Genomic DNA, 17,098 nt, shown 5'->3' on the forward strand with positions numbered 1-17,098 from the left:
AATACAAGAGATGGATGGTAAAATCAAACCCGTTTAAAGGCTTAAGTCTATATTGAAAAATGTGTAGAGCTTACATTGCTACAGAGAATAATACCTGATATGATACCAACTTAAATCGCGAGAAAACCTAATACACCTTGAGTATGATTTATGAAAGAAGTTTCTAAAAAGTATAAAAATTTGAAGAGCAATTCAAATCATAATTTTGGACCACTAAGCCATTCATTAGTTAACAAAAGAAAACGGGTCTTCGGAATAACTAGTAATTGCACCTGTATATTTGAAATGCTTTTCTTGTTTAAAATATTCGTACTATTTAGAGGTGACTCGTGGACAGCATCCGAAGGAATGTAAGTCTACTAAGTTTGATGGAATTCTGAACCCCGGATTTAGGGAATTCCCCAAGTGAGAAATGCCATCAGTCAAATTATTTTTTCAGTCTACACCCAAACATGTGGCTGGCAAAAAATGTGGAGTTCAAAAAATTTTATCTACGAAATGCTATTAAAAAACGATTATAACGCGAGCATTTGACGAGGAAGTATTCAACATCAATTTTAAAAAGGACATCCACCAGCTTCCACATGGCAAAAAATACTTTTTACGAAAAATAATACCAATTTTCTTTTTCCCTGCTTTGACAAGTACTACGAAAGAGACTTACTTGCTCCAGGCAAGGTGCATAGTCATTACAGTCAACAAAAATAACCATTGAGCTTTTACGCGCTTGGAATGAGGCCCAATCAAGTTTAATGCTCATCCCATTTGCGCAAGCCGTACTACAATCTGTCGTAAGCGAAAATGTTAGAGGATGAGGTTACACAAAAATATAGTTGAAACGAAGAGAGGAATGCAAAGGATAATATTTTTCCAAGCGCACATAAAAATAATTATTAGCCGGAAACATACTCATACGTCACATCAGCGCAGCAACCGAGCGCAGGAAACCGAATGATCAATCGTGATTAATTCTTTTCCGGACTTCATTAATGGCGACATTTTTAAGAATAAAAATATTGCGCAAACCTCACAACAAATCTTAACAACCAATTCTTAAGGATATTAAATTATTTTTACACATACACTAGTACGAATATCGATTCTCAATATTATAACAACATTCCCATAACGCCTTTTGGTGCTGCAAGTACTCCTAGCAGAATTTATAGAGTGGAGTTGGTTAATTCTATTGACCACCAACCTATTGATCATCAACTCACACTCCCAAGAAACGCCGTCGAATATAATACTAGGAATAACAAAGGAAGAAATAACACACCAAGAGGAGTACATACCAAAAGAAGCACACATTTTCTTTCAAGCCTCTAGCCATCAAATAATCCTCATCAGACAATCAATTGTGGAAACGATTCTAAATTACGCAAAAAATTATCAAGTCATCACTCGCATTTCAAAAGAGAAGAAAACGATATAGAACGAAGTGTAATCAAAATTATGCCAAAAAACGCAGGATTTAGGAAATGTGAAACTAAGTGGATGCGACGTCCTATTAAAAACGGACCATTAAACATATGTTTTAAACCAGAAAAGGTTAATGAGTAGAAGAAGACTGAAGAATTGAACCACGCCCGCCACACTTAAATTAAAAAATAGCGAATTAACGCGAGAAAAAAAATCAGAATAAATCTCCCTTAACTAGGTAACTACACAAAAAAAAGAAATGACAACATGATAAACTCTACCATGAAACTAAAAATTTCTGGTCACCAGAGATCAAAACCAAATCCTGCAGTGTATCACTAGCATAAATATTACCTCGGCAGAACATGCGTCGCTTAAAATAATAGCTTTATCTCATCGCGAATTTCTTTATTAATGATATTCTAAGATCAATAAAAGACAATGCCAGGAAAAACTTTCATGGCCAGGATGGAAAAGATAAAATGAAAATTTCCACAACAAAATAAAACACTAAATAGATGTTAAACTAGCATATTGTTGATGTTAGAGTACATATAAATTTGAAAATTCGAAAGAATTTCGACAGCGGTGAATCCTTGACGGCCTCTAATCCTTCTTCAAGGGATCGCAAGGAACCCTGCCGTGTCAGAAGTCAAAACACCCATGAAAGAGGTGAGCGCACCATAAAAAAGATCTATCAGCATCAATCACGGAAAGCTACGACTGGGCTTCATACTTTTCACTTCAATCGGCAATACCAAATTCACGTGGTACAATTCACGAATCTGAAGAAAGCAAAAAATGAGCCATACGTTGCACGAGTCGAATTCCTCAGAACCGAAAAATCAATTCCGGCATAAATAATTTTTTTTAATTGCACAATTTTCAGCCATCTACAAACCGGCAACCACCAATTTGAAAAGAAATCGATATTTTTACTTTTCGATCGTATAGGTCGTTCACGGGGTATAATTTTTAAACATAAAGAATATTATACATAGATAATGAAATATTGATTACCCAAAAGACACAATAAGCTATAGGGGTATCATTAATGAAAGCACCAGCCGCAATTCTACAATGGTTGCCAGCTTAGCTTAATTTTTAGGAAAAAACTTGGCCAACTGATAGCCTACGGGATGGGTTCTGGCCGACAAGCAATAGTACTAATAAGTACTACCATGGAAAAATACAGATAGAAACACGATTACTACCAGCGCAGGTAAAATATCAAAGGAATTCATACATTGTCTCATTTTTTTATCCTTCACTTTCATAGTCCTCCCTTAGTACATGTATATTTTTACTCACAGATTTTGTACTTCCAAGAAGAGGAAATTCTCAACGACTACTGATGAGTCATGGGTAACACTTACCTGCAAATAAAAAAGATTATAACAATTAGTAAATGAGATCGAAAATGACAAATATGATATACACACAAAAGTCACTCTAATACGCTGATGGTAAGAAAGGGAATTCGTCAGCAATTACTAAGCGAATATCAGAGTGAAAAAATGATAGTAGTAAAATATAAGTTACTCACACTCGATAGCTATGGATAGACATTAAAAGAGACAAGCAACTTTGTTGTAGATACTACCACGGTTATAACAGAAAAAAGATCAAACTCAATCCCTTCGACATTATTCTTATTGATAGCAGTAATTATGAGTTTTCCTTACTTTCTATCTGAACATGGACTATTGAATGACTTCAAAACCGAAAGCAATACGCCTAAAAGCAACCTCATTTCACGATGTACAGCAAGAAACAATAGAACTCGAAGAAAGGAATTCTCTAATGCGGAATACAGAGATGGCGAATGCTACTGAACTATGGGAACATGTACAAGCTCAGCCAGCTGGGATACGGTATTTGCATTGGAAACCACATTCATTTCCGAAATATTTCAAGCGAGGTGCGTGAATTCCATCAACTGAGTCAATTTTTCAGATACGCCTAAAAAATAGCCAGGAGGGCTCAGAGGCAATTAGTGCAAAATAATGAGTAACACAAGAGAAGAGCTACATGCGTAACATGGCGCAAATAAAAGAAAAAAACGCGCAGCTCTTACGCCATTTCCTATTTACTCTGACCGACTTGACCAATAGTCAGCCATTGTAGGGAAAATATTGGATTAAACTTGAAAAATTAGAGAATAATATTAGAATTAGTATCTTCCACACCGCAAACTGATAACCTCGATCAGTTACAGCATTTGAAGGTCAATATCAAGGAAAAAAGGTGTTTTGTCTCTCAATAATGACCATTGAAACCAATTGTTGTATAAGTTATAAACGGCGGAGGAAAAAAAACTTTTTTAATTTTGTTCTATAATATATCCTCATAAATTCTAGAGTTGATCTTACGAACTATTGATGATCTTCATTCTTCAGCTACTAAATAAGCTGATCGCACCCAGATAATTGATAGTGGACCGCAGAAGTGGTGGTAATATGTTGAAGGAGAAAACGTTGAAGTTTTCCACTTATATTTTGCCGGATAATAAATAACTAAACATAGACGGCATTCAACATTAAAAGTCACATGATGCCCGACAAAGCCTTAGTAGTTAGGTAAAATCACTCGCATCGCAATTTTGTTCAATGCTGAAAATATAGTGAAGAAGAAAGTCACCAAGTAGTGACCCTCAACCGAGACACGAAGCACCTACCACCGCGGAAAAAAAACAAAACGCAACTCACTCCATATCCTCCATAATATCCATGCTAGTGATCTCGCCCACTTCGATCCCCCGGAGAAACTTCTTGAGGTTCCCCGACTGGTCGAGCAACAAGAGCAGGATGAAGAGGGCACCAACGTAGAGGAGGGAGGCGGCCGGGAAAGGGGCAGCCTCCGAGAGGATAGAGCGAACGCTAGCGTCTGCACGTGGCGGAGGACTCCCCAGGGCTTGGCTGGGCGCCGCGGAGGACGCGCCACCGCTCATGCTCCTCGCGACGCCACCTGTGACTGCAGGGTCCGCGTCGGAGTAACTCCGGGAAGCGTAGTCGCGGGTATTCACTAGACACACGTGCCGACCAAAGCAACCAAAACCCGAGACCAACACCACCAGAGTCGACGGTTGGAGAATGCGAGGGCCACTTGCCCGATGTAAACAGTCGGACCCAACGGTCGGATGGCCGGTACTTCCAGACCATCCAGCCGCCGAGATCAACCGCTACACACGCTCAGATCGAACCATCAAAACGCCAAGTCCGACGGTTGGGTATGCCTTCAACCCGACGAAAACAGAGGGAATCGACGGTCAGATGGTCAGCCTACCCAGACCATCCAACCGCCGACCACTTCAACTCGATTACTTTGGTGTCGTATCGTCTGTACTGCTATCGGCCAACTTCCGACTCGACTCACTTCACTCGTTCACAGAAAGTAGACGACAATGTGTCTACTAGCCCTGCCTCACGCGATGACATTTTTCAATGAAAATAATTTTTTCCGGCTTCTTCGAGATGGACAATGTGGTTGACTTGTCGGGACGTAGGCTGGTCCGGCCCCAACCGGAATGGTCTGATCGTGCGGTCGGAACGCGCGCAGTAGCTTCGCCACGCGCGACCGGCGACCTGCTGCGACTGGAGGAGGACCGAAGCGCGGCCGCACGACCCGGAGGACCCCGGCGGCGACACGTGAGGCAGCGTGTCGGGGGCGACGTATCACCCCATCCACGCCCGGGAGATAAAAACTGGATGGGGTAGGAGGGGGCGAAGGGGTCAACGAGCGACGGAGGGAGGGGGGAGGAAAGCCTACGTCCACGGCCGAGGTCTCGCTCAAGTTCAGATGCTGAGAGGAAGACAGAAGTGAGGAGCTCTCCGCTTGAGGAGAATGTCGCCATATCGCTAGAGGAGGCTTTGTACGAGGTAGACGGTGGATAGCACCTCTTCCAGATGTAAAAATAAGTTAAGTAGGTGCATTCTATGTTCTTGCTTTGATTCGCCTGGTGCTTTGGATCGCCGGGTGCTTTTGTATGAAGGTTATGTCCTGGCGCACTCTTTTTCTCAAGTATTGGACTTGAGAGGACGAATCACTTCCGCTCTTTAGCTCAGTCTCCTAACAAATTACTCGGTTAGACATTGCGCTATCAAGATGTAATTTAAATTTACTTGTTACTCAAGAAAGAAAATTTTACCTAAGGTCTACTTTTCACATTTGAGGTGAATATGAAAGCAAAAAAGAGTACTGTATGAACCCTGAAAAAACGACTAAAATATTTTTTGTTTTAAATAAGTTAATTATCAGGAAAGTGGACAAAAAACTATCGATAGAGCGGGGTTAATGCGTACACTTAAAATGCTAAGAGGTAATTATGTTTAAGGAGTAAATTAAAAACCGTTTTCATATTCATGCACATAAGACTTCATTCATCGAAGATTTTCCTATTGGGAGGAATACGGGTGGTTAAACATCCAATTAATTTTATTAACTTTATCAATACGAAATTTGTTACCACTAATAGCTATAATAGAAAACAATAATAAATTGTGATTAAAATATGATATCTTCACAATGAAACGAGAAAAAAGCATGGAGAAGAATACAGGGATAGTAGGGGTTCGACAAAAATTTCGTTCGTACATGTTTTCATAGATATTTCGTGAAATAAGAGGGAATCTATGCACCCCGACCCTCCTACAGTTATCTACACCTATTATCATCCGCTGACACTGAGAAAACGCAAACTAAGTCGTCCTTTATTATATACGGCCAACAGAATAATAAATAGTGAAACCTAAAATGAGCACAAGATGAATGGAGAGAGAAAATATGAAATAAGAAATGAAAATAATTTTTTTTCAACATTCACTAGCAATGAGGTAACTTTCATTGCTACCAGATGAATATGATAATGATCGCTTCGCACACGGTCACAAAGCCAAAATATGGTGGTAGAAATCATAAAAAAAATAACAAGATAATCGACATCAATACACTGACCAACCTCTCAAGTATTTTTTCCAGGGAAGATGCGGAGCGATTAATTAAATTCAAACGAAGCAAATAGTAAAATTTCGGCTATATATTTTATCGATTTTCGTTAAAAGATTCGTTTACTACGAAGAATGTTATCAATGAAATATTTAGTGGACATATCGCGACATTTTCATGAAAAAAATAAACAGTTCTCAATTGCGGAAAAAAGAAAAACGCTCACAAGAGGACTTTGGTTTGGATTTGAGATTCTAGATGATTATAGATGGCAGTCTGAATGCTAAGGAAACCAAAAGAGCAATAGATATGCAAGGAATATCCAGCATAAGATAGAAGCAGAAAAATGGAATTAGGAATAGACTAATAAACAGCCACAGGTGTCCGGTTTAAGCATAATAGTCTTTACTGCTGGGCGCACACGGCATTTTGTGGCACAATGCAGGACTCTCAAATCCCATTTAAAACCCTCCAGTGAACGATCGTATTTTTTCCGCGATGGAGATCTGTATATTCTTAATGAAGGTGTTGCGCTATTTCCACTAAATATTCAATGGTTGACGCATACATAGCATATAAATCATTTCGAGGAAACACGATAAAATATATAGAAGAAAATTTGCCACTTCCTTCGTTTGGTGTTGGTCAATCATCTCGCATATTCCTGGAAAATACTAGAGAAATGTGTACATGTTTTGCTGTAGATTATCTTTTTTACTTTTTTCCTGATTTCCGCCAATATACTAGCGCGTTGCGACCGCATGGGAGGTGATCATTTTCACATTCATTGGATAGCATTGAAAGTTATCTCATTGCGAGTGAATATTGAAAAAGAATTTATTTCTTATTTCAAAATGTCCTCTTTCCATTCGTCTTGCGGATGCATGGCTTCCAGAATATAACATCGGGGTCCATCAAATTGAAAGAAACTCATACAAAAAGCGGTCGGATTCCTTCCCACGCCCTCCATTGGCTCTGAGTAACCCTTACCCGTCGAGGCCATTTTAACGCATTTTCGCGCATTTGTAGATTTCGAGGGGTCCCATCACTCAACTTTTGCCTATAAAAATTTTAAAACCAATATCACTAAAATCATCCCTAAAGTAACCATTTCAACATGCCGTCATCGTTTGGTTGCCAGCCTTCGCGAAGATAGTTTTACGTCCTCGCTACCTCACCAGAGATCGCTGATTCGAATCCCACCAGGATAGTTTCTACACCACCCAGGACACGAATTTACGTAATTTTCTATAATTTCACCCAACGTGTTTGGTCTTCGCGCCCTAAGTCTATTTTACTTTTTGGCCTAAAGAGGGCAGTGAGGGACTTGCCCCTTATCCCGACACCTGTCGGGAATATTTCGTTGATATGTATTGTTTTCCTGGGACCATGAGGCGACGGACCCGGCCTCACTCACGGACGAACCAACGAAAAGGTATCACCATTATCATCCAGACGTCTGACAGTGGAGTTTCTAGCCTGGAGACCAGGGGTAAGTCACTCAGTGCTTTCGTGAAGGCCCATTTACTTTTTTTCTGTTTCTGTTTCATACAGTCCACTTTTCTTTCCGTAATAATTATGAAATGTCCGGCCTATCAGTAGCTCACTCGAATTCCGCCCAATTGCGGACGGAACGAGAGAGACAACGTAAATGCATAGTGCTCGGATTTTAACTTTCTTATACATACACCATTGAAACTGTTTTAAACTCAACTAAAGTAGACACAGTCCGAACAGGACTCCTCATATTCTGCCAACCACTGAATATTTCAAAAGGAGTCCCAAGGACACAAAACTTGAAGAAGACGCTCGCCAAAGGCAGGTGGTTTTAAGTTTATTCCTTGAATCCCAAGCCATAGAGGAGGAGAAGAGACAAAAAGAATAGGAATGAAAAAGTTGGGGAGTAGAGATAAGACAATCAGGTCAGAGTGGGGTGCTGCGGAAACCCTAGCGAAACCAGATTTACTCTTCCCATCAAAATACAGCTAACCCCGATAGGTTTCAATGAATACTTAAATATTGTCTCTCATGATTTTGCATAGTTAGCATCATGTAGTCTGTGATAATACTAGCATGCTGAGAAACGCCCGTTCAACTCAGTCATGGCTATGATAAGCTAATCGTTTGTCTATGGTCATGAGGCGTTACCATATTCCTTAATTTCTCCAACTGGAGATCAAAAGGGAATCAAAGTTAACCTATGAAATTGTTTTCTCCAAGTGATAGCAAACCTTTGGCCAATAAATTGAAACGATTTAAAAGAAAAAATGGGAGAGCAAGATTTTCCGTTAAAATAAGATATTCTTTCAGATAATAAAATACAGTTCGCATAAAAATATTTATAATAGTTTCCAGGATGTTTCATAAAGAGTTTGAATAAATCAATGTAATTCAACAAAGTGAATCAATTAATTGTTTTTCAATAAAACACATTGTATTCAACATTAGTACATGCTCTGAGGGGCTGGAAGCTCTGATTTCGTTACGGGATACGCCACTGATTATGCAAGGATGCTCTAAAGTTAACATAGAAATGGAAAAATCTCATCTTCCATGGTCTATTAAAGCTATTTTGTCATGTCAAACGAGATGTTTCGAAATCCAAACAGTTTTCTCCCTAACATCGAAGATTATCCTATGAAAATGCTTTTAAATTAAATAGCTAAAATAACAACTTAAAAAATAATTCTATGAATATTTTGTTATAATCAATATTGTCGGCTGGGGGATATCTTTCTTGAGGTGGTTTTTCTTTATCAAAACGCCCAAGAGAGGGTGTATACACGTGCTATCATCTATCATCTCACTACTCGAAATTATATTGAAATAGCTACAAGTCCCAGAGTCACGTAATCAGCGAGTCGCTAGCATTTTTCCGCATTCATCTCACGACGACTCGACGGTGGCATACCGGTAGATCACCGGTTGAGCGCGACCATTGACGACGATGATGACGCCGCAAATGACCTCTGCGGTTCGTCCCGTCTCCAAATAAGTGCTAACGGCGCGACGCCCACAGCATCTGCAGTACATGCGGCCTTCCCCCTTTTATCAAGTAACGAGGCGCCCTTGGGGCTGACAGATGCGAGTCACGCGAAGACTCCGCTCCTTCCCTGATAAGCCCCTCGGCGTCAAATCACGTCCATCTACGATGCAGTGCGTGAATAATGCATCCAACGCACTTCGCCGACCGAAAAGGAACGCATGCATGAGGAAGAGCGAACGGCGAACGTCAATCCAATCGGATGCAAGCTAGGCGGGAATGACGGGCGAGAAACATATCGACGCCGAGCAGTGGGCGGGACTTTTTTGGTCTCAATGTGATACGATGCGTTTGGCGCTCAATGCGATGAGCCATTTTCCACGTGCGCCACGCGGCTTCATACGCATTAAAAATGATATAGCCACAATCGGCTCATTCTTACCATTTCACCGTTTTTCTAAAAATACTTGTTCCATACCATTTTGGAAAATATTCAAATTTTACACACCCACAACTACTTATTTCTGTGACAGACAAGAGCAATTTTTCTACATTATTTACCAGATTAATCATCATAAACTGAGACTTGGCAAAATCGTTTTACACACAACTTGCAGTTTTTAGTAACTCCAGTTGCTAATACTAGGTGAAGTGCCCTTTTCACTATGTGCTGCGACTTCAAGGGCACCATGTCCTTGAGGTCACGAAAAAAGAAACAAATATTGAAGGAAAATCCGAAGAGTCAAGCGTGATGGAGAGGAATATTTCCATATTGAAATAAATACTTGCAATTGTCCACGATTATAAAATTTATAACGACCTAGGATTCAATGTTACTACAACAATTTCGTGGTACAAATGGTGAGCAGTGCATTCAATTTATACAGTTTATAACTGGAGTGGGGGAAGTAAGGGGAGAGAGGAGAGGGAGGAGATGGGAAAACATGAAAGTGTTGAATCAAACGAATGAGAGTAAAAGAGAGGAAGATGATTCCTGCAAATTTTCAGGGTCTCTATAAATCCTTGTGAAATTTGGCAGTAATAAATTTTATAACCGTGGAAAATTGCAAGTAATTATTTCAATAAAAAATTATTGGTTTTGTAACTTAGAGACATGTAGTAGCAAGTAAGCCAAAGTTGAATTATTTTACGAAATGGCGCTGCAACAAGTGTTCGGTGAATGACCCCATATCTTTGGTCAAACATCCTGGATTTGAAATATCACAGAAACTAATTTGTGATTCGAAAAAGCTCTCCCTCAGGATTAGGTTGATTGATTTCTCCACGTGCTGATGCTTAATTTGTGAATCCTCAGAATCGGGAACAACGGCTGGTTCTCCAGTCCTGGTGACGATGGCTAAAAGTCTCTTGAAGCTTTATTCATTTCATAATACCTTATTATTTGTAAACCTCGACCAATTTAACCCGCACATGTCATTCTAAAGTAGAAATAATATCGCACACGATGTATACATCGAGCATTTTGAAACCGGTCGAGGTTAAACGAATTAAGTCGTGGGGAATGAACAGCATCAATGTTTAATCCGTGAACTATATTAAATACAAAGAGAAGTTAAGTGATTCGCCAAAAAAAGAAATTTACGGCTCATGCTTCAATTTCGAAATACGTCAACAGTTAAACAATTATAATTTCAATGGATGTACTGTGGTCAGTTTGAAAATGTTTTTCGAAGCCTGCACAGATAATTGGTTGTTTTGTTCACCATTATGGAAGTAACTTTGCTCGATTGTGCAACCTATGCGTTGCATCGATTCACGTACATCCGTGCTTTTAGAAATTGGTAGATAAGATCGCGGGGATCTCTACTTCCTCATCGCTAAATAAATACTTTATTTTACACGATGGTCACAGACATCATACACGCAACAAAACAGATAAATATTCCCCGCGATGAAAAATCCGTGTTAAGCGAGGCCGACACACGAGGTGGTTATGAAACTAACCGCGTCGATTCACTCTCGAAACCCGAGAGCAAAATGTTAAAGTTTCCTTTGCATATAGGCACACGTGGATCCCATCACACGTCAGTAATACGCGTCACAAGAGATCGTTCGCAAGTGCGCGACCACCTAAATCAACACGTTGATCTCCTAAGAGAGATTCGAGTGATGGTACTTGAGGAGGCGACCGACAGCTGAGGTCGTGTATGCTATGACAGAAGGGTATGGAAGGAAGGGAGGAGAGAAACTCGGCGTCAGCATTACCCTGCCCTTAACGAAAAGGGATAGGGGGACCACGGCTTAACTTTCAATCCGATTAACGGAGTGTTGCGCAAGAAATGTTCTCCACATAACATACAAGCAGGGATCGGGCAGTCTCTGAAAATTCTCTGCCACCGCCAGGATTTGAACCCGAGTCTACAGGGGGGGGAAGCCAACACAAAAGCTAACACATCAACCCGATTCCCCAGAGATTCGAACTCGGATAACAACAAAGACCCTAATGCAAACAAAAACTGGACATGGAAACTCTGCACTGAAATGTTTCACTGCCCTAAATGTAGTTTCCATCATCATTTTAGGCAAGACACACACATGGGCGCCGACAGTAAACATTCGGTGTCGAGGTCCGGACGTATTTTTTGCGGCGTCCGCGCCGATGGTTTCTAAGGTGAAACGTAGTCACTAACGATTAAAAATTGAGTTCCAAGTATTAAGAAGTGAAAGAGTACGATATAAATATGGTGTATGTATTCTAGTACCGACTGCATTATGGGCTATGCATATTTAATTTCCGGCAAAGTCGGCAGCGGCGCCGCAGTGGTCGGGATCGCGAAAAAGAGGGACAAAAATCAGATTTTTATCGGATTAATTTAAAAATTGCACTATCGGTTTTTTGACGTGCTATTTTCATTTCTGTATTTATTTTTACGAAAAACTATTATATTTGAAGATATTGAGGAAATATAATTAATTAACAGGATAATTAAAACGCTAACTCAGTAGACAAAAGTTAGTTATGATTAAATACAATAATAAATATTAATTATTTATATGGTATGAGTTAATAATATTTAAAATTTCTTAACAAAAAAAGGCTAAAATTAAGGTTCTTGGGCGCACTGACTTAAGATGACGAGATACGATCTTCAGACTTGCAAAGGTACTACTGTTTGGACTAAAACGTAATAATTAAAAAAGCATGAAAACAGTATTTGAGTAAAATTTAGCTCCTTTATTTTCATATAAGCATGTCTAATGTCTTAAACTATTTACAATTAATATCATTCAATATCAGATTCTCCCGAATCCCAACCCTTCCTCTCCTCTTCGTATTCGCTCGCAGCTATTTCGATCATATGTACATCAACATATTAACCCGCGCGCCGCGGCATGGACTCATTTTCGGTGATGGCGGTGCTCACCTCTACCATGATATCACTTAATTGTTTCATATGCATGTTTCCGTGAATGAGTTTAAAAAACTCTACCAGCGGCACAAAAAATCTAAAAAAAGAAGAGTTTCAGATAACCAGAGTCAATTCAGACGGAAACTAAACTTTTTTTCGAAATAAAATATGAAAAACACACCAAAATTGATATCCGAACTACCAAGAAGGAAAGAACGTTCAAAAATTATGTGAAATCGATAAGAGGCCAAGACAGCGCAATGACGTACGTGTAAAAATTTGGAATGTTTGGAGCTAGAGGAACGTAATGGAGTAACGACATGAAATCTCTATAAATTGTTGAAGGAAAAGAGAAGAACGAATTTTCTCCCGGCCAACCACATAAATAACTCTTCATGTCATTGGAATATCGTGATGTATACCAATACTTGCACGTATAAGAGGTCGTGATACATAAACTTCTAATAGAGTGTGTCCAAAAATGGGCAGACGAAAATAAATGGCACTACTTCCATTCCGACAGGCATCATTCTCATGACTGAAATTTTCCTCATAAATTCAGTTCCGCATAAGGAATAATTTAAAATACAAAAATAAATTGAAAAACTTGGTTTCACAGACAAAAAAATAATAGGATCCCTCAAATACCTCTAGTAAACGCTTTCAAAAAAGCTTTAATTATGATGTGACTATCAACTAAGACTCCATCAACAATTAAAATCCAAATATTAAGGCATTAACGAAGTAATTCCTCGGTTTAGCACAACGTGGAAGAATGAACTGCTGAAAACATTCTTACGATTCTCTTATACGACGATTAATATCCACAAACAACGAAATAATATGATACCATAATACCCTTATAGAGGCCGGAGCCGCGTTCGGATGATGTAACCGCATGCATACAATTTACTCGCTGTGTTCATTTCCGCGTTGGTTGTCCTCCATTTAAAAACAAAAAGAGTGAATACATTAATAAACAGGACTACATATTTTGAACGTAAATCAGGCACTTACAACGATGTCTATCCAAAAGTACTTTCTTGAGGTGCATTCCGTGCACCAAAGAAGTCAATTAAGAGCAAACAATGACGCGTGGCGTGACCTTGGAGGTTAGCATCTAGTGCGAGGGCACGTGACTTCATCCCTATGAAGGCATGCCCGACGGTGCGCTTCCTTAAGGGCACAAGAAGCGACCACAGCGCCTCAATTGCTCGCCGCCAAACGACGACAGCAACTCAACAAGAGCCGATCGAAATCAATCACAGCCGATTTCTGCGGACGTATCGTTTCTCCGCCTCCATGAGCACGCCCATACGTCGCACGCGTTGTTTCCGGCCGGATTAACATCTCGCATACGATCCGCAGTTCCTCGCATGAGGCGGAATACGAGGGGACTACATGGAGGAGGTCCGCCCCCAAGGAGATTCATTTATGTTGCCAATCAGGGCGCACTTTAATCGGCTTTTATGAGTTCGCAGCGCGGCGATGATTGCAAGGCGATCCTTTTATTCCGAATACTTTCAACGTAGCAGCTGCAATCGCGAGGAATATCGAATGAAGATATACAACCTTCGTAAATTTTCACAGATTTTGTTATTTGGTACGACGCGTTTCGACGCTATCGTGTCATTCTCCTCGAGAATGATGCCTTAGCGTCGACACGCGTACCCGACTGTTTTCCCGAATCGTTTTTTCCGACGACCTTTTTCCCGAAAGAATTTTTTCCCGAATCGTTACGCGTCCTCTTTCCCGAAAGCTTTTTTCCCGAAACCCTTTTCTCCGAAACATTTTTTACCGAACACCTTATTTCCCGATTGTATAAAAATGAGTTCATATTTTTCATAACCAAATATATTCATACACAAGATACATCATTTTTTTAGAAAATTATATTGTGCGCTATAGCTCTAAGAAATTCAAGAAAATTCCTATCGTTCTTGTAATCTTCATATTCTTCTACAACCGGTTTCAGCCTCTCGTGCATGTCGTACCTTTTCTTTTTTGGCTTGCCCTTGATACTTTTCCCAACACTTAATTCAATCAAGGCAATCTTTGTGTCAGCTTGTTCTTTCTGCAGCTCTTTTACAGCTGAGTATAAATCCGGGTGGTTTTTCCCGACTAGTAACCTAAAGCGGTTATTCCAACCTTCAGATGCATTATTTGTTGTTGCATAACCTGCTTTTGTAGCTTCATGTCGATTCCATAGACTAGGAGGATATCGAGGAGGAACAGCGCGTCGTCTGCCAACAGCTTTTACACCAAATAACGTATGTTTCTTGAAAATATTTCATAATTGGCTCAAGTCTGGGAATATTTTTATCCGCGTACTTTCTTAGAAGCTCGAAAGTTGTTTCAACGTCTTCAACTGGAATAAACGCTAACGCTGCCATCATATGAACTGTCGTTTTGAGGGTTCTATCTGTTGGGTCATTGTAAGGGACTTGGAGTCCCACTTGTTGAATTTTACGATAAATAGCATGTTTTTTATACAATCGGGAAATAAGGTATTCGGTAAAAAATGTTTCGGAGAAAAGGGTTTCGGGAAAAAAGCTTTCGGGAAAAAGGTTATTCGGGAAAACGGTTATTCGGGAAAAATGGATTCGGAAAAAAAATTCGGGAAAAAGGTCGTCGGAAAAAACGATTCGGGAAAAAGGTAGGGAATCGTCGAAACGCGTCGTATCAAAAAAAAATCAGGGCAAATTTTTCAAAGGTTTTATAAATTTACAAAGATAAAATTCAATAAGGTTGTGCATCTTTATTCAACACGAATTTTCACCAAGTGAAAGCCGAATCGATCGATTTTATCGCGAGGAATATCATTTAAAAGCCGTGAATTTAAAAAAATAACATCATTACGAACGTAAAGCATAATCTCCCCTGAAATTCGTATCGCTCTTGCGGTCAGCGACGCAAGTGGCGAATTTGTGTGTGTGACATAAAGTGACTGGGACTCGTGATGGGGCCCCCCTTACCGGGTCGGAAAATTTGAGGAAATTACCTCCCCGGAAATTAGATTTTGGCGCTAATTTGGCCCTTAAAAAATTCATAACACACAAAATTTGTAAAAAAAAATACAATGAAAAGTGAGAATTTGACAGCTTATTTAATAATATAATAAGCTGTCAAATCCATTACCTATTTATATAATCCATTGTATCCATTACCTATTATATAATGAATTTGTTCCTTGAAACTTCGCTGAAATGTAGAAAAAAACTTAAAATAACCTTTTCGAATAAGCCAAAAAGGATTAGGTTTTTTGACACTTTTATTTTATCTATTTTTTATATAATCTTTTTACACTGAGTATTCATACAGTATAGAGGAACTAATGACAACGTAAAATTTTATAATAGCATAAAAACTTTGGTTCGAGTAATCAGAGCCTTTTTATATTGCCCCTCTCATTTACGCTACACCATAGACACGGGCGTTGTGGGAGCCTCCTAAGATCGGGGCCCTCGGCGATTGCCGACCTGGTGAGACTGCCCCTCACCAAATCTACATACTATCCACAAAAACGACCCAAAAGGTACGTGGCGGGGGAGGGGAGGAGACCAGACGTTAAGAGGACGCGTCACTCCCGCTCGAACTATCTTTAAATGTGTCAAAAGTGGGACTATCCGTTTTTCCGGATGATGGGCTCTAATTCGGATGAAATCACAAATTTAGCCTAATAAGGGCATTACATGGTAGCTCAATACGTGACTGCCAAAGGCGCGCGAGTAACGCCTAACCTTTATGGCTCACATCCACGCGAACGGTTCATTCCCATGGTATCATCGATGTTACCACGAACGATGAATGACTCCATGAACGATTCAGATAATTCATCAATATGCAAGGTATATAGAGGATAAGAGTAGCCCTTGCCAGCACTTTCCTGCATCTCAATTTTATCTCAGCATTTTCTAAGATGCAAAATGGATATATTTGAGAAAAAATTAAATTTTGGGTAAAAAAAGTAAACAAGGCTCATCTTTGTACGCCCTAAAAATTTTAGAACGATTGCTCCAGTTTTAAACGAATTGATTCGTCACGAAAAAGGACCAAATATCGCTCGATTGAGCGAAAGTGATGTTTACCTATGCCAACCCACTTACCTATTCTAACAAACCTTCAATTTGTATAACTAATCGACTGTGTAAAGGAGGTGATGAGCTAATTCTGCGAATTCCCAATAATTTCTCCTTTGCATTCAAACGACATCAGTTTCATATGCGTCTCGCTTCAACAATGCCATGCAACGACGGTCAAGGGGAATCACTACGCTTTGCCGGATTAAATTTAGAAACCTCGTTTCCTCATGGTCGTTGATTGCTCCACAGTAGGAGGTGCAAATAATTTGCGCATTTATGCTCCAAACAACAAAACT

At 39.7% G+C, this 17,098-nt stretch overlaps 1 protein-coding gene across 2 annotated transcripts in view; it reads right to left on the reverse strand.

Moving 5' to 3' along the window:
* LOC124171529 (SRSF protein kinase 3-like) overlaps window positions 1-17,098 on the reverse strand; it is a 245,609-nt gene that overhangs the window by 164,140 nt on the left and 64,371 nt on the right. Inside the window, exon 1 of one of the 2 annotated variants that reach the window (XM_046550705.1) lies at window positions 4,131-4,994. The exons of the other annotated variant lie outside the window; for it this stretch is intronic. Within the exon in view, the coding sequence (XP_046406661.1) occupies window positions 4,131-4,372 (242 nt within the window). The 5' untranslated portion in view covers window positions 4,373-4,994. Of the gene's footprint in view, window positions 1-4,130; window positions 4,995-17,098 lie in introns of those variants that run through there. 2 annotated transcript variants of the gene reach the window in all.

This window comes from Ischnura elegans, chromosome X (genome assembly GCF_921293095.1).
Source record: "Ischnura elegans chromosome X, ioIscEleg1.1, whole genome shotgun sequence".
Classification (NCBI taxonomy): Eukaryota; Metazoa; Arthropoda; class Insecta; order Odonata; family Coenagrionidae; genus Ischnura; species Ischnura elegans.